This window comes from Aphis gossypii, chromosome X, assembly GCF_020184175.1.
Source record: "Aphis gossypii isolate Hap1 chromosome X, ASM2018417v2, whole genome shotgun sequence".
Classification (NCBI taxonomy): Eukaryota; Metazoa; Arthropoda; class Insecta; order Hemiptera; family Aphididae; genus Aphis; species Aphis gossypii.
In genome coordinates this window covers 32,330,245-32,358,157 of record NC_065533.1, presented here as the reverse complement: position 1 = coordinate 32,358,157, position 27,913 = coordinate 32,330,245, and the positions used below count along the sequence as shown (strand labels likewise).

Here is a 27,913-nt window from a genome sequence, read left to right as displayed (position 1 = left end):
TTAATGTTTCCTTAATTTTTTTAACGACTGCATTACACACGATACTTATATTTTTACGGAACATTTTCATTTTGAATTATTTTACTACAGCCATTATCTTTGGTTAATTAATTTATTTCGTTGTATAAAAAACTTTTCAAAAAACTGTAGTAATTAGTAAACTTAACTTGAGATCGAGATTAACGGATTTGAATAATGAAAGGGCAACTTACAGATTTTCAAATAACATCTACATTTTAAGGCTATCGATATTGTTCACAAATGTTTGTCTTAAAATACAAGTTTTTATAGAAATAATTGTATACAGCCAACATTTCGCCAGTAAAGTTTTTAACCAGCATAAAAGCATTTATGTCTGGGACTTCACTGAAATGCCAAATGGCGAATATACAGTTTATAATTTCTAAAGAAATTATTATGACACACAAAAAGTTGACGTTTCTTTCTTCTAAATATTGTTTATGGCGTATAATAATGGAAAAACATAATTTTCCTTTTTTGGTAAACTTACGAAAAAGTTTTTTTTTTATCTACTAAACGAGAATTAATAATTTTTGCGATATTAAAATAAATCAACTTTCTTATATGTATACGAATTATTTGAGCAAAAAATATTATTTAATTTATGAAGGTGTTTAATTTTTTACTATAATTTTTTTTTTAATTAATTAAAACATTTAATTAAAGAAACTAATAATAAAAATGTGAAGTATAGACAAAAAAACTAGCTATTTACAGTAATAGTTATACACTGTAAAAAAGATGAGCATAAACACCACAAAATTAGTCTAAATATTTTGAAAATACCATTCTAAATATTTGTCTTGTGAAAGTTTCAAGTCCCAGTGGTTTTTCTTAACAGAGAGCCAAAATCAATTTTATCGAAAATTGGTGTTGTGTAAAATATATTCCTATTTTCGCTGTTTTTTTCGATTATTAAGAAAAGTTCTGAGTATTTCTTCCCTTTGACTTCGTATATTAAATTTGTTACCAAGAACCACTCAATTTTAAGGTTGAAGAAATTTTTTTGTTCCAAAATATGACCTCAGAAAAAAAACATTTTTGTAAAATCCAATACAATCCTCATTCCTTCAAAAAAAATATTTTAAATATTTTTAGTGCAGATACCTTTCTTTTACTTAAAATTATCACTTTATTAGTTTTAAAATCAATTTACGCTTTATTTTCTTCTATTAATTACTTAAAATTAAAATAGTTTTTACGTGATATAATTTCTTTGTTATATTATTCTTAAGCACATATTATTATAAATTTAGATTAAATATAAGATTGATATTGGACGTATAATTTAAAAACTTATATTGAAAAAAAATATATGATTATATTTTAAATAATAAAAATCTGATTTCAAAAATTAAATGAAAATTCTTTACCTTTCTTATATCATCCTTATATATAAAAAAAAAAGTATTATAATTGAATATTCGATGTGTAAATGGAAGGAATTCACTCGTCATTGAGGTCTGTTGGCACGTATAATAATGAAAATGAAGAAAATAAGAATAAAATAATAATACCTAGTAATATAATTTTGAGTCAAAGTCGCAGTGTTCAAGTGTCAGACACCAGAGTTTTGTCGAGTGCCTATATTTCAATGGGCATTTTTACATCTATAGTGTGTGCGTACACGCAGGAAGGACCTCTGACTTTCAGAAAAAATAATATATATTTCTTTGAGTCTCTTTTTACTGTCTCATTTTATCAACTTTTTTTTTTTTTTTTTGTTCCAGACCGACGAAGAGCCCATTACAAACAAGCGTAAATACTTGGCCGACGACCGGAGTGACTCGGGCAAGGATTTGAAAAAAGTAAGAATACCTCCATTGTAACATTATATTATTATTATTATTATAATATTTCTTCTAATTTCTTTTATTTACTACTCGGATTATCATTGACTACGATCGCATATCAACTTGTACTTGTTTCAATATTATATTAACAATATATTATAATATGATTATTAACAAAAAAAAAAACTTTCTACTCACACAATATATTCTGTTGTATTATCTTTTCAACCACATAATATTATATTATTTTGTTCGATCCGAAACCACATTAATACAAAATAAATAACTGTCCAATGTAAGGACAAAACCTTTTTTTTTAATTCAAATCAATTGTAATACAGTAAGTTTTTTTGTTAACGAAGAATATTGTGTATTCCAAGTAAAAGGCATTTGAAGCGTCTTTCGACCGTCTTCTTTTATAATAATCGGTATCGCGGGTACTACAGAATATTATTATTTCTAGTGGATGGTGCGGTTTATTATTTTTATTATGTTTTGAGTTTAATATACTGTTGTGAATAATATCATGTTTTCTTTACATTTTTCACTTGACTTAAAAGTAAAATGCTCAGTAAGATTCGCTCTCGTGATTATTCTGTTCGTCAGCATTTGATTTCTCTGAACGATTATTATGTAAAGAATAGTATGGAATTTTAATCAGACAAATGTTTACATCACGATTATTTTTTATAATATTTTTGTATGGAATTTTCATCATTTTATCAGTGTGATGCACGAAAGTAAATGATGAACCGACGAAGTGTTAAACATGCATTATTACTTAAAGTATTAAAACCAATATCACATAGTAACAAGTATGTCTTGTGCTATTGTTTTTACACCTCTGCTTAATTGTATGTATATATAATAGATAGTTAATTGCACAATTATTGTACTTATGGTGAATTACAGTAGGTAGTTTTAAATGGGAAATGCAATTTTATACCAAAAGTATATCTATAACGACTGATATTTGTTTTCATCAAAATACATCATTATTATTATTTAAGTCCATATTATACAGACTACCATATAAATCAAATTATATTATTGTATATATTTCGTATTGATAACGATGACTGAAAAAATGACACGATCACAAAATTTTAAACCAACTAGTAAGTATAAATTATTAATTATTTGTTACAAAATACCTATATTGTAACATATTATATTATTGACACAATTTATTATATTAATCGACGCTATATTATTATTATTCCTATATAATACGCATAAATAAATGAAGCCAAAATACTTTTTTTTGCTCGTAGTATTAAACTACGTTGCATAATAATATTATTTCATTGATTCCGCAATTTAAATATTAATTTTTACGGTAAGTATATGTATACAATTTATTTAGGTAAAAACGGATGTCGACTATTATATTATATGGTGAGGGGAAATGGTATACTATTTATGAAAGTCTATTATTCCCGTTTTAATCACAGGTAGATAAACTTCGGTTTTTGTTATTTTACTTTTCCATTGACAACGTATCAAAATATATATGTACGTATATTATATATAATATATATTCAGTTGAATGCAAGTTAAATTGAAATTTAAGCCCATCATGAAATGACTTACGCAATTTGTTGCGAGCGTAATATGACGTGACATTGATGCAGGGTCGTTCTCTGGGGGAAATCTCCAAATGACAAGTTTACACATAAATTAAATTATTTTAAAATGACAATGTATTATCATAAAATATAATTAAAGAAACACATTTATTTTTGCACTTGTATTTTACACTTAATCAGCATTCAGAAACCATTTCAATAAATTGATGGTTCACTGATCACTATGATAATAATTACGTGCGAATTATATTCGTTGATAATAAATTATAACCGTCTCTATCCAGCCAAATCATACCTTCGACAGATTACATTTTTGCACATTTTTAATGTGTAATTTACCAAAATATTTTGTCAAATACCACAATAACATAGCAATATTTTAAAAGCCGATCAGTTCACATGATTTTGAATTAGACGATTATTATAACAATCCTACGCTGTATCCATAAATTAATTTCGTATCGATTTACAGTCTGTAAATTACAGATCCTATCCAATGCGATTTGAATTTCCACTCAATTAAACTCTATTTCACAAAACAATAAATCTACGTGTTGGGTACTGTTGACTAGATAGATACTAGTAATACTACGTTTAAATTTGTTTTGTATATTAATATAATCTGAACCTCTTTAGCAAAACTATAACTAGACACATTTCACAATTCGTTATAAACTTCAGCATTACAATTCCGATTTTCGTTAGTCGAGTTAATTCAGCGTGGAAACTCGTATGCTTATAGTATAAATATAATATGTGTACACGACAATATCATATTAAATACCATATTATTTCTATACAATGCTATTCACTTTTCCCCTCATTTCTGGCGTTACCGATGATAAAGACGCTTACTTTGTGGTATAGTAGTACAATAAAAGAATACCTAATTAAAAATAGTCCTTGCTTCGGTGGAAATGGGTAAACTTGACTCATAGAAAAAAGGCGCTACACCTCTTTCAAATATGTAAAGACATCAAAGAAAAATACATTGTAAATATAATTTTACTTTGAAATGGTATTTTTATAATTAACATTAAGCAATTTTTGACGGACCCTTGTACTTAAATGACGAGAAGTGTGTACTTGAATAGAACTTTAGCAAATTTTAATGGTATTTCTATGTAAGAAAAAGAACGTAGGTACCGATGTAATTTAATGCATTTTATAATGGCCCGATTTGTCTGAGTCTGAACTTAAACAATAGTGGCTCTTGTTTATTCACATTCATTAGTTTACCTAATTTATTTATAATCTTGATTTCTAGCAATTTACATATATTTGTATTTATAAATATTAGTAGATAATATATAGTATGATATTTTTTCACAATTTGTTCTACAATTATAAATATCGTTTAAAAATCAAAGATATTAACTATTAATTAAAAAACATGTTATTCTATCTATTTAAATTACACCTAATGTTATAGTTTTGAAATATTTTGAAAATATAATTTTAGTTATATATTATAATATATAATTATTATTTTATTTTTGATTTAAATCCGTACGTGATAATTTGAATTTTTTGGCTTTTACATCAGCTACATAAGTAATTAACTAAGATAGATTATAAATATGGCTTTATAAAAATGTATAATTACATTTCTTGAGAGAAAAAAAAATAAACAAATTTTATCAATTATACTCATAGCAAGTCTACTCGTATAGTGTACATTTTTAAAAAAATTGTTGTCCCTATTGTAACTACATTTTATAAGTTTTCATAATTTCACTAGTGTGTCACATGCAGACATTTCTTCTTGTCAACATACTTATATAGTTGTTCAACGTTATGATTATACGAACATTATTGTTTTCTATTCGTTATTCACTGTTCCTCCGTATAACGGTTTTATCATTTATACTATCAAAGAAAAATAACAATGATGTGGGAACTTCCTCATCCTTTGGAAACTATTTATCAAGACCATTATGCAGTGATAAAAATCTTTTTTTCTCATAGAGTTTCTATTCGTTTTTCTCTCTAATATTTTAAAACTAATTGACTGTCTCAACTACCCTTTGACGGTTCGCCCTAAATGGCTAAATACACCAATACAATATCCTATTAACTATATTGTATAACAAATAACAACCGATCAAATACACCTAAATGATAAAGATTTACATTAACAGTTCTTATATCTTCTAGTCATTTTAAACTTTTTATTGCAAAATAAAAACAGTGACAGTTTTTTCCATTGGAAATCAACACTATACTATGGAAATCGAAATATATTCATATAATATAATCTCTAGTTTATTTGAACTTTTCTCAGTCTACTGCTTTATATCCCCTCACCTATAATAGTTATTCATTCATTGATCAATATATAATCAAATTCTAAATCACAATAATTGGAACTGCGTACAAACAATAATTGGTAATATGACTATACTCGATTATAATTTTACAACGTTTTATTTTGGTTGACATTATAACAGTATTCATCATTGAAAATGTGAATAATTAAAATATTCAAACAAAATTGAAATATTTTCCTTGAACATCCACGATCTACTGCCTACGTGTATATGATATTGAGAAGTCAAGAAAAACAATTCATCGCAGAAAACGGTTTAGTGTTTTTGATGTCAAAAACATGATGCCATTCTACGTAAAATGGATTGCTTAGAACTTCTCAATAGTCCGTCAACATATGTGTTTTATCACCACTTCGCATTTTGTTTTTATTCCATTAAGAACTGAAGAGCCAATAAATCATTTTTATCAAATTTAATATAACACTTATATTATAGGTACCTTGTAATAAATCATAATCATTTTCCACGAGGTTGGACAGTAAACACTGGACATACCCTAAACTTGTAGTAACATATTCATTTTTCAAGAATTGCTTCATAATACTATAAAGTAATTGGAGAAAATTGTAAAAATAAAAAATAGTAATGAACATTTAAATCTAAAACCCATTGCTTGACGATACAATACTGATAAATAGCTAAGATTGGGTTCAAAACGTTCCTACAGCATCATTCCAAAACAAAGCTTGCGAAATAAATTGCAAACCATTTGCAATGTAATTATTTTTTTAATGACTTACCCTTTCAAACAGTATTGTAAATAAACGCCATTGGCATCTAATTCTATATAAAATTGTTTTTTTTTTTTTTTTAACGCGCATGTTAATTGTTAATTAAGTTAATCAAATCTATTGTGCATTTATCAAAACTGCGTAAAAATTCAGATTTAAAGACTAAAATTAACATTAAAATGATTGTATATAGTTTAAATACAAACTCGCTCATTTGGCATTTAGTTATCCATGATAGAAGATTGTTCATTAAAATATTTAAATTTATTTTGTTTTACATTTACATTTTAAAAACAAAATTAATTTTTAGATAAATTTCTATTAGTTATTAATCTAGTAAAATAAACATATCGCTTTCAGCATTATTTAAGGTATTAGAATTATAGTGATTTATTTAAATATCCAACGATAATGAACTTAATTTGTGTTGTCGTAACGTGTTAATAAAAATGTCAACAAATCTAATCAAATGTTCTTAAAAAACTTATTAAACATAATTGCTAACCAAAATAAGAAGTTTTTTGACAGTTGTTCAGTTTTTTCTTCAAATTGGCCTTAAAAATGTCAGTGTCTAAAATTTTAAAAAATATCCTCACACGTGTACTCCACTTATCATCTCAAATACCGTAAGGATTAAAATGCTGGGGAAAAAGTCTACGAATTTTACAGAAAGTTTGGTGAATGATTTGATTTTATTTTTACGGTCATAATTTTGTTTTTTTTTTTTTTTTTTTAATATGTTGAAAATATGATTCAACAATAAAGGAATTTCTGACATAGTTCTTGAAAATACTATGACATTTAGTATTTTTTAAATTTTAAATATCTATTTTTTTTTATTTATCATCTAATCATCTAGGTACTATGTATAATGTTTGTAACTTATTAATATTATTTCTGTTAATTTATGGTTGATGACTTAACGGGTTTTGTTTATTAAACTAATATACGATATTTTACTTGTCTGGTATAAACCTTTTATTGTTTTGTATTGCCTGTATCGTCGCAAAAGTAAGACCAATATAATTATAATCTAAAAAATCTTAAATAAAATCTTTATATCCTTGTTCTTAATCGATACTTAGTGTTACAACAACGCTTTCTCAGGTGTTTATGTTCATATTTAATCGTTTTCTGTAATTTAAAAAAATTAATAAATTGATAATAAAATCTCGTTCTATTTCAAATCTAAATATTATGCAAAACTTTTATAATTTTTAAGCGTTTATTATCCAATCTATATAATATTGTACGTAGGTATACAACTATTTAAGTGCACGTTTCACAATATACCATAAATAAATTGCATTGCTAATGTAGTAAAAAGGCTCTTGTAATCAAAATGATTTATATTATACGTATAAAAATGAACCAACTAATTTCTAATAGAGTTATCGGGGAAAATATTTTTGAAACACATTAATACTGTATAAAAAGTTTATTATTTGGTGCAAAATATAATCAATAACACTTCTACAACGTCGTTCACTAGCTTAAGTCCAAAAACCTCTTCAAAGAAGAGTGAAAAATAAGAAATAATAGTTTCGGGTCAAAATAACAATTTATTTTTACCATAATATAGATGTGTTTTGTTTATTTATTTATTTAAGATAAAATTATCACAAAAGACAATTTCCAGAACAATAAGAACTATGAAATTCTCATTGAATTTTAAATCATATTAACAATTACATTAAATCTAACACTGTCATATATCCTACAGCTTATACTTTAATTCTATACCTTATGTTGGTTGCAAGTTAAAATTTTAGAAATTCTAATATTACTCAATACCTACTTCTTAATACTATAATATAACTGGTTAACTTATAGATATATTTCTATAATTTAAAAATAAGTTTATAAAAATATCAAATATTAACTTTTAACATGCTATTCTTTCAGAAGTAAGCAACACTTTCAACTATAAAGTTAACTATAAAGACAATAAACCTTCTTTTTTTTATTTAAAATAACATTGAAGTGAAAATTGTTTTTTTATATCAACCAAACATTACTTTATAAATTCGTGTGTTTATAAGGCGATAATACTATTTGACGTGAATTTAAATTTAAATTGTCGCGAAAAAAACGCTAAGCGGACAATGTATGGAAACACATCAAAGATTTAAAAAATAAACTTCTAACCGATCAAGAAGACCCGGTGGTGAATAAAATGATTTTTGCACGTGAGGTACTTACGAATTACTAGTTTTCTAGTCTCGAATCACTCGGACGCTCATGGTCGAAACTGGGGATCAGCGTGCAGTAGAGGGCGGCGACGGCATACAAAATCGTTTACTCCGTTTACCGTGTAGGTACAATAAAAACGATATCTGAACACGTTTATTGCTCGCCAGCTGTAAATAGTACGCTACTCAGGCTTTTTTTTTATATGAAAAAAAAATCCCACAATAGTCACGTACAAACCATATTTTATTTTCATTATTACAATATAGTATATACATATCTATACGACTATAGACGCTATAGTACTGTATAGTACCTGTATAATATATTTTTTTTCAATGTGAAATGTACTTCCTCGTACCGTCTGTCGTCCGTCGGCCGGCAATTTCTTTAGTTCGTTTTCTTTATTTTGTAGCTCGTCGTTCGATTTTACTTATTTATCAACAACGGAAAATCGGTCTTCGTGAAAAATTCATGTAAACCAAACTTTAAACCAAATTCAGCAGTCAAATTAACCGATTTTAGGTACACGCATTATTTATTATAAAGTATCTGACGAACACAATTGACAAAAAAAAAGTATTAATAAAAGTACCTATTTCATATTTTTTAAATATTAATATACAAAATTACATTTTGTTACACACTATAAACACCTATCAGAAATTATATAAATAAAAACGGTTAATAATAATAATAATAATAATAATAAATGAAATTATAATTTTTTTCCCATGCTAGAGCGGAATGAATTATTCTTCCATGCAGGCATCTCTAAACATGATTTATTTGAACAATTTACGAATTAATTTGGTATATTAATTTCGTGAATTTTACAGTCATTTATTTTTAATTAATTTACTTTACCGTTTTAAATACAACTTTTTATTTTATATTTTAAAAACGTAGCTCAGATTATCTGTTTGATGACAGAATCTATTTTATAACTATCTTATACTTATAGTCTGCATTCTTGTATCATGACGTGAATAACACCACCAAACATAATTTATAGTAGAATGAACAAGAATATAAGGGATGCAAACTTTTAAGTATCTTACAGTCGGTCTGGACAAACCACGGCAGTTCAGACCTAAAATCGAAAGAAGATTAGTACAAGTATTTACTTCATCTATTAAGGTGCGTAATGAAATTCTGAGAGTTCGAGACCATTTTTAATTCAAAAATATGAATGTATAAGTCTTGAGAATATGCCTGCAAATATTTAAAAAAAAAAATTTACTGGTATTTAAAAGAAAAACATAAAGACAAATATTTAGACTCAAGAAGAATATAGTAACTAACAAATTACATAATTTTTATTTAAAAAACAATTATTTTTTCAAACAAAATATTAGTAGTAGCAATAGTGAAGAACGTTAAATAGTTTAGCTGGTATGTCCTATATGTGGTAAGCAGAAGGATATAAATATATATTTTTTTTATTAAGAAAATCAAGTTTTTATGAACAACAATAATGACATTATAATATCATAAAGATAACTTTAAATTAATTTTTTGTATTATTTTATTATTAATTTATTTCTTTGAGCACGTTTGTGATGAGATAAATTAGCGACAATTTAATATCTATTATCTCTGAATTAAAAGTAATTAAAAACAGAAAACTAAATAAATTTTCCAATAATATATTAAATTTTTATAAATAATATACACGTACTTAGAGTTTAGTCATAATCAAAATAATCATATTTTTAGAAATAAATAGCGTTGTAAACACCAAATAAACAGAAACTTTTAGGAAAACTTAAACAACGATGTTGCAACTGTGAACATCAGGCAAGACCTATAGTTTATAAGAACGGGGAATCTAAATGTTTTTATAGCTTAAGATAGACAATAGTGAAAAAACGTGGAAATCTTTACATCAAAACTAAACTTGGCTTTTATTAATATTGCTAAAAAAAATCATTTTACCTATTTCTACTACGACGTCTAAATCGAGCACATTATTTTAACTAAGACTAATACCTAGCTACGTGTTGTGGCTACACATAATACTTCTTAAATCCTCAAAAACGTATATTTTACGAAATAAATTCGTCGAAAAATTTGCTTTCCACATTTATTATCGATATTGTTCTCTCATTAAAATCGAAATTTAATATAAATCAATATAATTATTGTTGATTTATTATTAAACTTCGGTGTATTTTTTTTTATTATTATTGATATTTTAAAATTTAAATTGTATTTCTTAATATTATTAGGCATACAAAGACGAAACGTGGTGGAGATAATATGTTCATGTTTGCAATACGATTTCCGCACTAACTAAATGTAAAGTACATTATTTAAAAAAAAATATGAGTAATAATTTATCACATCAACGAAATATTTGGTACGTAGGGTAGCGCGATCCTAGATTAAACGATTTCGTTATCGCTTTCAAATTATACAAACAGTACCTTCTTCAGCATTAGCATTAGGAGGTACCAGTGAATAGTCCACAGGGAAATAAACCACAACTCTTTTCTTTATTTAACGAATAACCAACTCCGCGAGTGCTATTAAAACTTCTTGAATGTATACCGAGATAACAATGGACATTATTATATTATTATACGCTTAACGAATTCACTAAGCTCTTTTGAAAGTTAATTTAAATGTTTATTTTTATTATTTTTTTGCGATTGGTCGGAAGTTCTTTGTCTTATAAAATATTTTGGAGTGCGTATATATGTATATATTATTTGAACCATTGAACATACAGATTTTATTTATTAAATGCGCTCCTGAACTCGTAAAATATATCATCGTATAAACGTATGACATATTCTTCGAATCGATCGATTTTCGTCGCAGAAACGGAGCTTAGCTCTATAGGTGCACTTAAAAAACACTGACATCGTGATATTGAAAAAAAAGTATAATTTAAGGAGGTTCGCGTTTTGATTTTTTTTTTTTTAATAAAATTGTTTAATAAACAATAAAAATAAAGTACGAAATAACTTTCCGTTTCTTTTTTCATTTACGACGCGTTTTAAATATTATATAATATTATATTATTATGCTTTCTTAACAATCATAATATTATTATTATATTATACATTAAAATATTTTATACAGTTTTGAGTTGTATTATGCGTGATACACAACTCTAAATTTCAGAGTAGAAAGAATATGATACTAACGATGATATATTTTTACTATTATTATTGTTATTATTACATATTATTTTAAAATAATCAACACAGATATTGACAATGTATTTTGTATTGTCTAAGGATAGGTATTATACTGAAATCGAAAATAATATTCCACAATATTTCCACTACATATGTATTATGTATATATTATAAATTATAATATTTTCCATTTCATACTATATAATATAGTTCCGGGCTTATTGATTTCCATATAATATGACCTTTTTTTTTCCCCTGACAAAGTATAGGTACCTACATAATAATAAAAGAAGGCACTTCCCTTTCGATATCGCTGACATTGCGCGTAGACGGGAATTAAGTATAGATAAACTAAAATATAGTTGACTTACAATCACAAACTACGTATAGAAAATAATGTATCTACCAAAATCCAATGGTGAATTGAAAATGTGACCGTTTAGCCATAACAATTATGGTATAAATCGTAATGTTATTTTTTCGTATATTATGTTTGTATAGTATTTGAAACGATTTTAGGTCTATTGAAAAATACGTCACGCGTAAATAAAGGTTAAAAAAAGATATTTTAGTTGATTAAAATAAAAATAAGTGTATAGGTACATAGGTTGTAAATATATAGGTATAGCGATGAAATCTAATTATAATATATGGTATTGAGTTTGTATGAAAATTTTAGTCATACGTTTCTGCCTTTTAACGCAACCTTTTTAATGCAAATTATGAATGAAAAAAAAAAACAAATATTTAAAAACAGTATTAAAGGTAGGTACATACTTAAACGTTTAAATATATTATGAACTCCAAACATTTGTCTCAGCATAACAAACACTGTACACAAAAGACAAAAATTATTAAAAATTTTAAGGTGAATAAAATATGAATTTAATCATTTAAAAAGGTATCTGCGTATTGTGTATTGTATAAAATATTTGGTTCCATTGAGTTGATAAATTCATACAACAAAGTCAAATAAATATTTTTAAGAATCATACATACCAGATATAATATAATATTTATTTATTTCAGATTATCATCATTGTCTTAGTGTTTGTGTGCAATAATGAATTTTAAATATGAAAAACTTTTATAAATATTCTTAATATTCTTATTTAACCATATAATAGAAATATCTTCAATAAACAAGAAAAGATTTTCAAAATTTAACTAAAGTTTATATTTATCCAACACTGAATATAATATCTTGGTGTTATTAATATACAATGTGAATAATTTTTTGTGGTTTTGCAGGCCAAGTTGGAAACTAAAGCACTGAAAGCGAAACGTCCCGGATTTACCGATGAAAGATACAATGAGACGTCGTACTATATCGAAAACGGTAAAAATACAAAACAATAATATAACAATACACAGAGTGCAGCATTCATATTTTTCTTTTAATAAAACATTTAATTAAAAATCTTGTTTTTGTAATTTTTTAAGTATACATTTAAAAACCATACTCTCAAATACTTAAATTTTTTATGCGATTTTAAGAGTTTACTAGATACACAAACATCTTTTTTTTAAATTTAAACCTTGCCTTTATTATTATAAATTATTAAGAAGATGATATTTATATATAGATAAATAAATCAAAATTCAAACGATTACTTTCTGAATTATTAAACTTTGTGTTCTAAGAATTATACTCTATGAAAACTGGGAAGTTAAAAGACATGGCGAGAATAATTATTTGAAAATTGTATAATTATTTATATAACAATAATACAATCGTAAAGTTAGTAAAAATTATCTGAGTATAAGTCTGAATATTAAATACATTTTACCGTTATCCTTAAACTTAAATATCTATTAGGTTTAACATCTTAGAAACTACTCGTTTTAATCCTTTTCTAGACACAACAACATTTTAGAAAAAATCGATCATTCAATTGTTCACATTAGAGAATATTAATTTTATACGTCTACACTCTTTAAACGGTGGGTAAATATGGCAGTAAATTTAAAAAAGTATATGAAAATATGGTCTTAAAGTATACTGAAAATGCTAAAAAAACATATTAAATCATAATTCACATATGGCAGCGGCTGTCGGAAAGTCGAAAATGGTATTGAGGAAACGTGTAAGGTATATCATATACTCACATTATTTCATCCTCGTTTAGGTTTGAGAAAAGTTTACCCGTACTATTTTACATTCACTACATTCACCAAAGGCAGATGGGTAAATCAAAATATACTGGACGTGTTCGCCAGGGAGTTCAGAGCACATCCCGCTGAAGAATACGTGAGTACCTACTTATATATTATATTTTATTTACTATCGCCTATTTCGCGTACAGCACATTTTACAGTAAATTGTTTTCTAGAAGTTATCACGGTGTACATTTCGTATAAATTTAAACAATGATAAAAATTAATTTTAAATTAATTGTGAAAAAAAATCTAATTCGCCCTCCACAATGTATTGAATAAAACATAATGATATGCACCAATTTCCATGATAATTCATTATTATTATGACATAGTCAAATTGCATTATTAATATGTATTATGTCCAATATATAATATATGTAAAAAAAAACGTGTGACACTCTTTATATTAATCCTTCGTATCCTTTTATATTTAGGTATTTAACCGATTTACTCTTTGTGTAAATAGCTTCTAGGTTTTTATGTTCTATCGATAAAAAAAAAATCTTTAAATAACGTCGTATTTGTTTTTGCAAAATACGAAACTTGCATAATATTACCCATTATATACCCATGTAATCGGTACGTGATTTATTATTGTATACTATTTTAAAGTTTTAAATATTGATTTTTTTTCATTCGCAGGAGCGTTGCATTAAATCTGGTTCGTTGACCGTAAATTATCAAAAAGTGGACACGCAATACAAGTTGAAACACAACGATCTACTGGCTAACGTAGTTCACAGGTATGTCACATTTTGTTATACATCCTTCAGCGTACAGCGTACGACATAATAATATATTATATCAGTTACCTAAATATTGATGTTTAGTATGATATGCGAATACAGAGTGATTCACCAATCATGCTCAACTCCATATTTTTTTCTTGAATTGTAATAAATTGTATTAAAATTTTGATTTTTAATTTTATTTGAGGACCATATTTTTAAATGATTAGATTTTTTATACCATTTCAGGAGTATCTTATGGCAATGCGAACTTTATTTTTTCAAATTAAACCCTATATATTTTATTCATAAGAGATAGTTTTTTGATAAGTTAAATAACTTCAACACTAATAAGTAGTTTGAATTTTGATTTAGATACTTCGAAATTAACAAAAAAAAATAATACGAACATAATTTGATATCACCGCAAAACATTATTTGGCGATGGTATAATAAATCTGAGAACTTGAAAATAAGATCCTATTATGTGTACTTAAAAGTTAAAAACAAAATTTAAATACATCTATCCATTATCATGCTTAGTGAAACAACCTGTGTAAGCGTAGCCTTTTGGAAAACAACCCTCCCTCCACGGAAACCTGCACCTGCACCAGTACAATCTATCCTCGAAATGGTGTATATTATGTTATTATAATAATATTGCTTAACCCAAAAATAGGACTATGACAAAAAAAAATCCCACCAACTTTGTAAAGTGTACAATGTCTAATAATTAACGTCCCTAGACCCGAAGCCTAGAAGGGGAAATTTAAAGTAATGTTGAAATTATATTATATTCTAAAAGGTCTGTTTCTTTTTACAACCATTATGCGCTGCTTTGTGCAGGGAAATGAATGCATGACCACAAACCACCATAGCTATTAACGTTTTAAAATACAGAAAGCATCTCTAACAATGTATAATAATATTATTAGTATGTACCCATATGTCTTACCATAACAGCATTTCCAAGTCTTTTTAAAATAAAAAGAAAAAATCAATTGCAATGAACACCACTCATCGATGTATGTATATATTTTGTTTAAGTACGTCACCACAAAAAAAAACTGTATAGTTTTTTCGTGCAAAAAATATTAATTATTTTAAAATCATAAACTATAAACTTGAACTAGCTACGTGTTATTATATAATATAATATTAATTACGAAACGAATAGAGTCGTAATTAATATTATCCGTTTAATAATTTATTATTATTACGTATATTATATCGTTAATATTTCATATTATTATCTATGCTCGTAGTGATTTTTCTTCGGCCTCGTTTAGAAAATGGCTGCTCTGTTAATTACCCTTTACCCAACCAACCACTATGTTTCATCGAGCGTTTCACATTACCCTACAGCATGCAGTATTGTTGTTATCACAAACATTTCTGAAATGTTCACATTTATTATCCTTATGCGCGTATATCTGTGCACTATTATTTTCTAAATAATAATCTTATTATCAGTGTCCCTGCACGACGTAATTACATAAAACATTGGCCTTTTTTTTCTATTCGTTCGTCCACAATGTTAATTTATAGGCTTAACCTAACTAAATAAATTATCTAGGACTTTTATCAATTGTCTACGTCAACGCGACACTTATTGTTTTTAACACGAAACCGAGTATGTATCGGTAAATAGCTAGGCACGTGATCAGATCAAAAACAAAATACGTTTATCCGATAGAAGTATAGGTACTCGTTCTATGTGTGTTTGAAAATGTATATTCGTTTTAAGGCAACAACGCCAGTGGCGTTCGTATGGTGTTCGTATACTCGAGCTTGCACACAACGTTTCACGCGCTATACAATGACGTTCGGTGCAGTCGCCATATAAATATATAGATTTTTTTTTTTTTCATTATTAAATTATTTCATATTGTCACCCGGTGTTTCATCTTGGCGTTTGATAAAATTGACATATCCATATTATATAGGTACATGAATGAATGAAAAAAAATGAAACCCTCATCTACGAAAGTAACGACCTAGTCTTCTGCCTGCATTTATCCGATACGGCAGAGTACATGCGTATACTCAAACACATTTGTTCGTATTGTTTCCAACGCTCTCGAAACTCGTACCGTGATCTTGATTACATCGGCTATATCGTTATTGTACGCGCGTTATATATTACGGACGTGTTGAAATTGTCCTAAAAAAATTTCCCAATTACTATATAATATAAGAGTACCTTCTGCGCATATACAATTACCATGCGTATAATATAGGTATTTAGCTTTAGAAAAAAAAACGATAAATAAAAATAATAATTATTATTATGTGTAGGTGGTGTACAGGATGTTACACCGCTCTTGTTCTAGACAATAAACTTTATTCTGCATTTAGTATTTTCTAAATATGATTTTCCAAATCATTACCCGCTTTATTTAAAGTGATTTTCATAAAGCAGACATCGTTGAAACAGGACTAGCGTGTACGCGAGAAAAGTAGTAATGCCGAAGACAAACGCGATGAAACACCCCATAATACACACACACACACACACACACACACACACACACTCACACACACACACATATTATATACATACGATTTAGTAAAATATAAAAACCACTCACACTTACGATGGATACTTAAAAACTACAAAAAAATAAAAATAAAATAACTTACAGAACAACATAATAGTAGATCGGCGCACGCGTGGTACCGTGACCTGAGATCCCCCTTTTCAATTGTCAAGCGGTACGAGCATACATTGTCCGACGACGATCTCGCTACGTCGACAAGAAAATAAGAGGAAAAAATATGTATTTAAATATTTATGTCACTACCTATTCTCGCAATAAAATACGTATTTTTTGTGGATTTCGAGCATATTCATCCCCCCCCCTGTTTTTCCTTTGATAACAAATTTATTCAAATTTTGGTTTTTTTTACTTTTAAATATTTAATTATATGGCCATATTCTTACATTTTTAAGAGTGTTCTATTTACCGTATCAACTTCTTTTATACAAATTAGAGCTACCCTTTGTCCTCCAAAAATTATTAATCACATTACTGAATTGAAATTGTTAGTAATTAATATTTAATATTTATTAATATTAATCTATCAACATTATTTTATAATATATAAAAGATATTTACTGATTTTAATATTTTATATTTCTACAAAACCAGTTTTAAGGAATATAATTTTATGTATAATATAATATAGTTCAATAACTCAGAACTACTCATATTAATTTTGATTTTTAAACGTTAAAATCATCAACAACAAAATCATCTAAGTACCTATACTCAATAAATTACAGTGAAAAAAATAGTAATCGTTGAGAAAAAAATGTTGTATCGCCACGGAACACTCCTTATTAAGTGTTATAAAAATATGAATAGTTGAAATTATGATATTTAAGTATATTTTAAAATTCCAAAAAATCAGAATTTAAATAAATAAATTAATTAAGAAACATATATAATGAGTGTAAGCGTGATTGGTGAATTACCTTGTAATATACTACTCTCTAATATAATTATATTACTTAGCAACCTACGACGAGATACGACGACTGGCGTCGTTCTTTCTTCAGTTTATTATTGTTTTTAATTTATTTACTCGACGGCGTTTCCCATTGCACAACACATTGTGGGACCGCACATTATTATCTAGGTATTGTGTAATATACGCAAACGCCAGTTCAACTTTGCTTTTAAACGCGATTCAGCTTGAGGTTAGCTAAAATTTATGACCCCTTGCCGACGAAACACACACCGAGACGCGACAAATTTTGCTCATACACGAGCTGTATTATATTCATTATACTACGCTCTGCGTCGTATTATTTTGACAGTTCATTTCATTCGGACTGTCGAGTAATGTAATGTTGTTTCCTTTGGGTTAACGATTATTACGTATTCGCATATTATAATATGGCGTTTTGGTTTTTATCTCTTGTCTTTATCACTGTCAATGCGTTGGCGCCGTTTTCTGTAGGTACATGCTGTGTCTCCAACTTCTCACACCCTTAAAAAAAAAAAAAAAAATCTGAAATTTTTAACCACAACGACCACTAAGGTCGGACGTTTATACATTTTAAAAGTCGAATTTTGATGAGTTTAAGATGTTTAAATTCAAATCTATTAAACGTTTCGATTGCAGTACAATTAAAAAAAAGCACAAGACAAAAACGTATTTTAAAAGTACTTGTCGTATAACCATATTATCATTCAGTACATTTACATGAAAATATGGGCCTTTTCAGTAGCAAAGATAGTTCATTTCAAATCCTTTTAACCAAAACACCATCATTTTTATTACAAAAATAAATTATACTTACAACAATTTCAAATAATAAACATAAAGTTTTCAATCAACATAGACGATAAACACACACAAAGTATATCTACATCAGCAATTAATAATAATTTTAAGTTATAAATATTTACAGTAGTAGTAAGTTATAAATTTAATTAAAAATGTATATTTATTTTATCAAACTTTACTATTATGTTTTTTTGCATATACTCATACAATTTACATAAATACATGTAAAATACATTTCTATAACGAAACATAATATGTGGTCGAGTATAAATTCCAATCTGTATTTGTATTTTAATGCCTATAGTCTATACTATTATTATATCGGTTCATTGGGAACCTAACCTATCGGTGCTTCAGGTTAGACTTGATTAGCTGTCTAAAATGTGTACATACAACTCGGTCGGTGACGGTATGGGTATAGGTAAAATCCATCTACCGTACGAATTGTTTATCGACCTTTGAAAGTTGTATAACTTGGAAAAGGTTTGTGTACAGACGACGGGATTAAAAGTACAAACGAATGGAGTTAATTTTGTTTCAAAATTCCGAAATGGGGTGGTCGGGAACATAGAACATGTTTATAGACCATTTCTCAGTGAACTATTATGATATCATTATGTGGGGTTGTCTGATGGTGATTTTTTAACTCGACAAAAATCGATAGACCGGCTAGGCACCTTCGCAGCCGACGCCGTGGATAAAGACGCTTTAAAATCTAAAAACTCTTTGTGCTTATTTTACACTGATGTAGGAATTTAAACAAATGACACGCGTTAACGCTCGCTTATGTGTGTGTGTATGTGTGTATTTAATGTATATTTATGTTACAGACATGAAGTACCGGTGACCAACGATCCAATCACGATCGTGCACATGGACGACGACATCGTGGTAGTTAACAAACCCGCGAGCATTCCGGTAACTTAATTTGTATCATATAATATTATCTACACCACCAAAACCACCTCATCGCTTTTAAAGAACGGTGATTTTTTTTTCGGTCCACTCCCGAGTGTCGTGTGAGAATTCTACATTATAGTTTCAATATTATTAACAACGGTGACGTTATTTATTTATTTTTTTTTTTTTTTGAAAGTGAAAGTGAAAAAATTGACCACCGATTTGATAATAATTGCGCCCGACCAACTAGGCGGCGATGAAAATACACTACCTAACATTTTAAACGTGTAATGTTAACATTTTCTTTTCCAAACTCTTGAAATTGTATTCATATATATTATAGTTAATCGTCTATACTTAACCTGCAGTGACCAACTCGAGTCCACCGACAGTTTCTGCGCACTATATAACAATATTATTATATCATAACTCACTGGTCCGTCGCGTGACAATAACTGTTATTACCGTTGTCTTTATAGGTTCATCCATGCGGTCGTTATCGTCACAACACTGTGGTGTTTGTGTTGGCCAAGGAGCACAACCTGAGAAATCTCAGGACTATACACCGTCTGGACCGGTTGACCAGCGGTCTGTTGATGTTCGGCCGGACGCCCCGGTACGCCCGCATCATGGAGGCACAGATCCGCAACAGACAGGTGAACAAACAGTACGTGTGCCGGGTAGAAGGGAGATTTCCCGAGTGAGTATACGTCATACTATATTGTTTTTATGTTAAAAAATATAATATATCAGTACGAAAGTTGTAAAATGTACCGACCGCTGGCGCGATATTAGTACAGAACTGCGCACAGGAGAAACTAGCTATATTGATACGATACGCATTGACGTTTTGATGGTAAATTTTTTGTAATTGTAATATTAATAATCATCGATCATAAAACGCTTGTGTCGTGTGATACAACAAATGCTGACCAAACATACCGTTGAGTAAATCGATATAAGTGTATAATATAATATGTAAAGTATGGTAAATAATAATATTATATTATGTGATTAACGAAAATTTGTTCTGTGTGATATCATTGTATTTTCTTTATTATTACATTTTAAAATGTGTTTTAAAATTACGAACTGTGCTATGGAGAAAAATCATTATATTCTTTGATTTTAATGGAAATAAGTATAGTTTATCATTCAACTCCGGTTATTAGCATATAGATAGTGAAAAACATTTCCAAGGATTTTAGATTTAAAAAAAAATGACATAAGTATTTTAAAATTTATAATGCTTTGATCAATGTGTCAATAAGACGTGGAAGTATTTTTTAAAATAATTATGACTTATTTATAAGTCTTAATATAGCTACTGAGTTATGATTTAATTTATTTATCGTGCTAGATTTATATCTTATATTATTATAAAACTATAGTGTCCTTTACTCGTCGTTCTCGTATACACAATATTTTATAGACATTTCATATTATGTGGTCTATTATTATTATAAGCAGATCGACTTCAATTATATTATATCCCGCAGCGTGTTGCGTAATGCCACAATATTATAATAATACATTATTTTTTATAATATCGTTGTGTAATTTAGACAAACTATCGAGTGCAATCATCCCATCGAAGTGGTCAGCTACAAAATAGGCGTGTGCAAGGTATCCAACAAGGGTAAAAACTGTTCGACGACATTCCAATTGGTGGGCTACAACGAAAAGACCAACATCAGCGTGGTCCTGTGCTTCCCACACTCGGGACGCATGCATCAGATCAGGGTACACCTTCAATACTTAGGTAAGACGCTTGTGATTTTTAACATAAATTACACATACTGTGAATATTATTTATTACTGTATTTCAAATTAGTATATTAATATTTCATAAAGTAAATTACATTAACGTTTAGTGTGGCCAATAGATTACGTTTCTAGGACTCGCGAACAGGCATTATTTTGTACCAAAACCACTAATAATTTTTCTATCATACCGATCAAACTATAATACAGCATTAACATCTGAAATGTAACATTTCTGAAAACAAATCTGAATTTATCAAAAACTTAACCCGTAATTTCCTATTTCTGAAATTTTACCATTTTAGCTGCCCTTATACAAGATCTTAAAATTTAAAAAAAAAATGTAACATTTGTTTAATGAACATGTGACAAATGCATTTAAAAAGTAAGAAAACCATTAAATAAAATAAATGGCTCGGATGTTATGCGATATAAACGGTATATAACTACTCTTATGTAGTACATCTCACACTTTTCAAATTGATCATATTGAGCTCCTTAAAACCCGACCACTTGATCCTCTTAATATTATATTGTGCATTTATAACCGTTATCCGCAGGCTTTCCCGTAAAGAACGACCCTCTGTACAACCACGTAGTGTTCGGCCCAGAAAAAGGTCGCGGTGGCGTTATCGGCAAGTCAGATGAGCAACTGATTCACGATTTGATAAATATCCACAACGCCGAAAATTGGTTGGGCATGGACGGTGACTCGGAACTAATGCCGATATTGAAAGATGTAGACGTCGTTGACGAAGGAAAAAAATCACCTCCAAGTAAGCAGGGTGTATTAATACACATAATATACAAATTAACTAATAAATATTCGTAAAAAGTAAATATTAATTATCTAATATTAAAAAAAAAATTATATTTTCATTCTTACAATATATTATTATATTTTTATATTGTGCGTTGTTCATCAAAACACATTCAACCGTTATTCGTACCAATATTGTCATTTTAACATATTTAAAACTAAATATTATTAGCAAAAAAAATTGAAGTGTTAAATATTATTATTTTAATTTAACGCCAATGATATTACAACTGAAAAAAATTATACTATGTATAGCGAAATTCATCATTTTACTATAATTTAAACAACATTATTCATATAAAAATTATATTATATTTTAAACTCCCAATCATATTTTAAAATACTGAGTTTTCAGTAAAAACCATTTCAACTTACTGTATTAATAATCTAATAACGAAATAAATTACTTTATCTAATAGCAGTATCAATAAACATAACATGATAATATATACTTTGTGATATAGGCTAATAGACCGTTTCCACTCAGAATCGTTTTTCGTATCCAGTGGTATATCATTGAATTAAAATTCAACTCATATATCACAGTGTCACTTCCTTACAGCGAAGCACAGTACCCTTTGTCCGCCTTTTGTATTTTATTTCAATAAATTCACAGAGAATAAATTCCACTTTTAAGCGATTTCTCAAAAACATGGCATTCATTATGTGGCAGCAACGAATAGTAACGTAAGGTCGTGGAATCTATTTTATGCGCGATAATAGTTATAAAAATAATAGTTTTTTTTTTAGTGTTTAACACGTACTTTGTAAAACCCTATCATAAACTATTTGTTCGTCAACAAGTTGTCCTATTCATCACGGACAGTTGTCGGTATTTTTTTATTACTGTCACCCGGATGAATCTATTGGCAAAGTTTTTTCAAACCATCGTGCACAGCCGTATTATTTTTTTTTGGATTATTTCCAATACCCGTGTGACCACAGCAACACGTATTTTAGTCATTTTCATACGAAGAAAAATAATAAAACCTTATTACGCGATAGAAAAAAAATGTAAAATCTAAAAGCGTATACCTTAAATAGAATTTTAGATTTTAGATTTTACGTATGATTTCGTTCCACTGCAGTATTAGCTATATTTGTATAATTTTATTTAATAATTATATACAACTAAAACACAACACTGTAGAAAATAAAATAATTGACACGATTATATTTACCTAGTATGGTTTCTAAAATACAAAAATTTGAAATATGTACAATAATATGATACAAATAAAAATATGATACCTTTTGCGTAACCGTTTGTTAATTTTTTTTTTTTTTGACATAATAATAATAATATTATTGTACACAATATAGTTAGATTAATTATAAGACGGCGCTTTGTATAGGCAATATAGTTACATCCGCATGTGTATTCACACTAAAGTATGAAACAAATTCATAACTGATCTCATCTACTACAACTTAATATATTAACTGTAATGTTAGGTATAGTATTTTACAAGATCACATTTTCTACACATCTATCACATATCATATTATACCCTTAAATCTTAAATAAGTTATTTAGAACACATAAAATAATATAAACCTTTTTATTTAATTTACTTGAATTATGATAACTGAATAACGAATCGGTATAAATTCTCAGACCCAAGTCAATTAATCAGTTTATTTAAAAAATATATATTTGTCAATGAGTAACATTCAATTGTGGTCAAGGCCATGGTAATATTTATTTATTTTCTGTATTTCTATGAATATGAAAATTCTTTATACTATAAATATATTAATTTTGAAGTCGCATAATGTATTTATGAATTCCTATTATGAATTAACATATTAAATTTTTGAATACTCATTTGCTGCACATTATAATTATATTAATATATAAATGAACGTTTTCCTACCTATTATTAGTTAATTGTATTCAACAATGCCGACTAATGAGAGTACCCCGTTGGTAATAAGTACAATCATTTATGAAACCATCACTTATCGTTTTGCAATCAATTATTTGTTGTTAAATTTCAATACCATGAATTCGATATGTACCTCAATAAGACTAATATTTAGTTAACATATTTAGATTTATTTGTAATAGCAAAATTGCATATCACCGGTAAACACTTGATTGTTCACCTTATTGATTACAAGTGCAATTGACCGATTCGGAAATACTAAAACCATATTTATCAAACTATATAATAATTAATACTTGCATTCATTGTTGTATACTATAGAATACTCATTTCTATTATAAAACAAAATTGCACCATTGCAAAAGCAAAAATGCGTTATTGTCCTATGCTCATTAAGTATATAGTATGTTTAATCTACAACCAAACAAAATATATATTATGTGGTTGATTAAAATCATTTCAGTTTTCAAAATTAGACCGGAAAAAATCTTTAATTTAAAAACGGATATATAATAACACAATGCACATACCATATTTCATTATATCTCAGTTGTGCTTTCGTATCTTTGTTTCTATTATTGCGATCCTTGAAAATGCTCAGGTTTATATATGAATCAAGTCTCTTGAGAAAATGGCTTAGCGTGGCTTCATCATTATTACTATTTGGATTTAAAATCGTATTCTTATGTAGAATGATTCCTGTTATTGTAAGATCAACCCTAGTGTCTCATAAATTTTAAATAATGGATAAATGTATATTTTATCGTAAAATTAAAACATTTAATATTAAATAACTACACGAATATCAAAAATGTTTAAAATGATTATTTTAAATACATTTTTAAGTTCATCAAAACAAATTTATTCATATTTTTTTCTCAATATATATGTTTGAAAAAATATCAGCTAAAAAATGTCAACTTTTATTAAATCTTAATTTTTTTTTTTTTTAATTAACCAATTTATAATAATCAACAATTTATCAGATTATATGAAAAAAATAAACTAACTCAGTTGTAAACATAGATTAATATCTATACGAAATCCTAAAATAATATTATACAATACGTACATTTAGATAACATATCAAAATTTCACGAAGGTTATTTTTGATTTTTCAATTTCGTTTTATACATAAGTGTAATAAGTATAAGAAATCTATGCTAGATGTAACGATAGTAAGCATTTCATTACAACTGTAATGAGAATACTCATACAACAATATCATGGAATCTGTGGGATATAAGTGATGATTTATTTTTTGAAACGAGAAAATAAGAAAATAAATAATAGAAGAAAACGATTTTGAGACAAATTGTTCTATTCTTTTTTGACTGCGTATTTATTACGTACAATACAAGTTTCTATTCCCAACAATTCTTCTCAGTAATATATCTATTCGCCGAGTATAATTTAATGCATGGTAAATTACTTTTTAATCAATTATTTGTTTGATCATGACAAATCGTATAAATAATATTACTTACATAACGATAATCGGAAAGTATATTTATTATACTATGATGAAAAATACTTTATACCTGGGTTTGGGTAACAACAACAACAACAGCGATATCATCGCTATAATAAAACATAGCGGTGCGATTGTGAATAACTATTGCATAAAACACAATGCCAAACTGCGACGGTTTTGATATTGTATTATTGTTGTTTACAAGGTTTTAAGAAGAACGAACCGTTGCTGGAACAACACCATCAGTTGCAGATAAAGGGCAGACAAACCAATCAGCTACAGTTACAGTACGATAATGCACTGAACGTGTCCACGCAGACGGGACAAGACGTGCCGGACATGGATTTCGACGCGGAGAAGCTCACGCACGACCCTCATTGCTACGAATGTCGGGTGAAATTCAGGGACCCGAAACCAAAAGACCTCATCATGTACTTGCACGCTTGGAAATACAGCGTAAGTATTTAATTCGACAATAATCTCTGTACGTAGGTGTACCATTATATAGTTGTATCGACTCGGTCGAATCGTCGTCGCGTAATGGAATTAGAAACAAAACGGTATTCGGGACGTGAGCTGATTACGAAAATGCGCAATAATAATAATATTTTGGTACCTATAGCCACCAAAATAGGATTGCATATAATAATAGCTATACGACAGATCGATTCCGTTCTCTTTGAATCTTTACACCACAAAATAAAATCGCTTTTGCATCGCATAATATTCTATACTGTGCAGCATCATAATATTGTTGTTTTTTTTTTTTTTTGCCTAAATTATTAATGGATCAATGTCACATAACAAAAAATATTATCATACATAAGTACTGTTTAAATAAATTATGTTTGTACATAGTTTCAATTTCTTACATTTTTGAGTGCAACTATAATATTTATTAAAATAATAATAAAAATACTCAGAGTTCTTGTCGAGGGGATATGACTTCTTTAATTCATTCATTAAAATTTTAACTAAACAATAATTGATCCATTATATAGTCCTAAATTCACCTAGATTGTTAGCCCATATGATATTCGAAAGATACAATACTTGAAAAATCACGAGATAACAAGACAGGAACAGGATAACTTACGAATTATTATTATTTGTATCCAATGCTATTATACTGAAAATATAATTATCATTACTTCAATCGTTCTATAGAATAACAAATTATTCGATTATATAGCGACCTTGCTTCTGTATGATATTGTTCCTTAATATTTTAGTTTACTATCGCACGTAATGAAAACCTATTCTACGAACTGCATCTCAAGAGGGAGGAATTACACATACAAAGTTGTATTTCTCACACTCGATGTAATATTATTATAATCAAGTGTACGATGAAATACATTTGCCTTACGTTAATACTATTACACATTTACACAAAAGATAATACGAAAGAGTATACACACACTCGTAATGCGCATAGAATATAATATCGTATAGACGCATATACTTCTAAAATAAATAACAAATATTAACAGTAATCACCAAACTTCCGATGATTTAAAGTATATTTATGATTCAAGTACAAGATTCGACAGATATTTCGTTTACAAGTTCAATATAGTTAGTATTTGGTAGATGAATTTAAAAATATTTCTCAGAATACGGTAGCAAGTTTAGCGCCTTTTACGAATAGTCAAGTCATTAACATATTATTATTTAGTTATATTCGCTTATGTAATATTATATATTATTTTGTTTTTTTATCAAAACCTCTTCGACGCCACCCACGGAAGGTTTTTCCTTTCATCATAATACCGAGCACTTAAAAATGTCGGTAATCGCATTAAACTATATTAACAACTCTTCCGACGTTACGTTTTATGGTAATAAATTCTCGTTATTGATGCGTTGTAAATTACATCTAATTCTAAATTATAAAATATGAAGTGTCGTTAAAAATGTTTTGTGATGAATATTTACACAGTTAATCACATTAATGTCGATCATATTTTTCATAGTAATTGTAACGCAGTCTTGAGTGCTTCTCATTACTTAATCTTGTATTCCCAATTTATTTTACCTTTAACCTTTCTACGAAAATATTATTTTGCAAATTAAAAG

The 27,913-nt window shown here is 27.7% G+C and overlaps 2 protein-coding genes across 6 annotated transcripts in view; both read left to right on the top strand.

Annotated features, from left to right (window-relative positions):
* LOC126551690 (pumilio homolog 3-like) overlaps window positions 1-27,913 on the top strand; it is a 149,794-nt gene that overhangs the window by 19,483 nt on the left and 102,398 nt on the right. The window lies entirely within an intron of this gene.
* LOC114125499 (pseudouridylate synthase RPUSD2-like) overlaps window positions 1-27,913 on the top strand; it is a 394,976-nt gene that overhangs the window by 361,720 nt on the left and 5,343 nt on the right. For all 5 annotated transcript variants that reach the window (XM_050205682.1, XM_050205679.1, XM_050205681.1 and 2 more), the window contains 9 exons: window positions 1,752-1,829; window positions 13,055-13,142; window positions 13,933-14,054; window positions 14,606-14,706; window positions 19,818-19,905; window positions 20,367-20,587; window positions 21,453-21,649; window positions 22,212-22,427; window positions 26,040-26,290. In XM_050205682.1, the coding sequence (XP_050061639.1) occupies window positions 1,752-1,829; window positions 13,055-13,142; window positions 13,933-14,054; window positions 14,606-14,706; window positions 19,818-19,905; window positions 20,367-20,587; window positions 21,453-21,649; window positions 22,212-22,427; window positions 26,040-26,290 (1,362 nt within the window). The remainder of the gene's footprint in view (window positions 1-1,751; window positions 1,830-13,054; window positions 13,143-13,932; window positions 14,055-14,605; window positions 14,707-19,817; window positions 19,906-20,366; window positions 20,588-21,452; window positions 21,650-22,211; window positions 22,428-26,039; window positions 26,291-27,913) is intronic.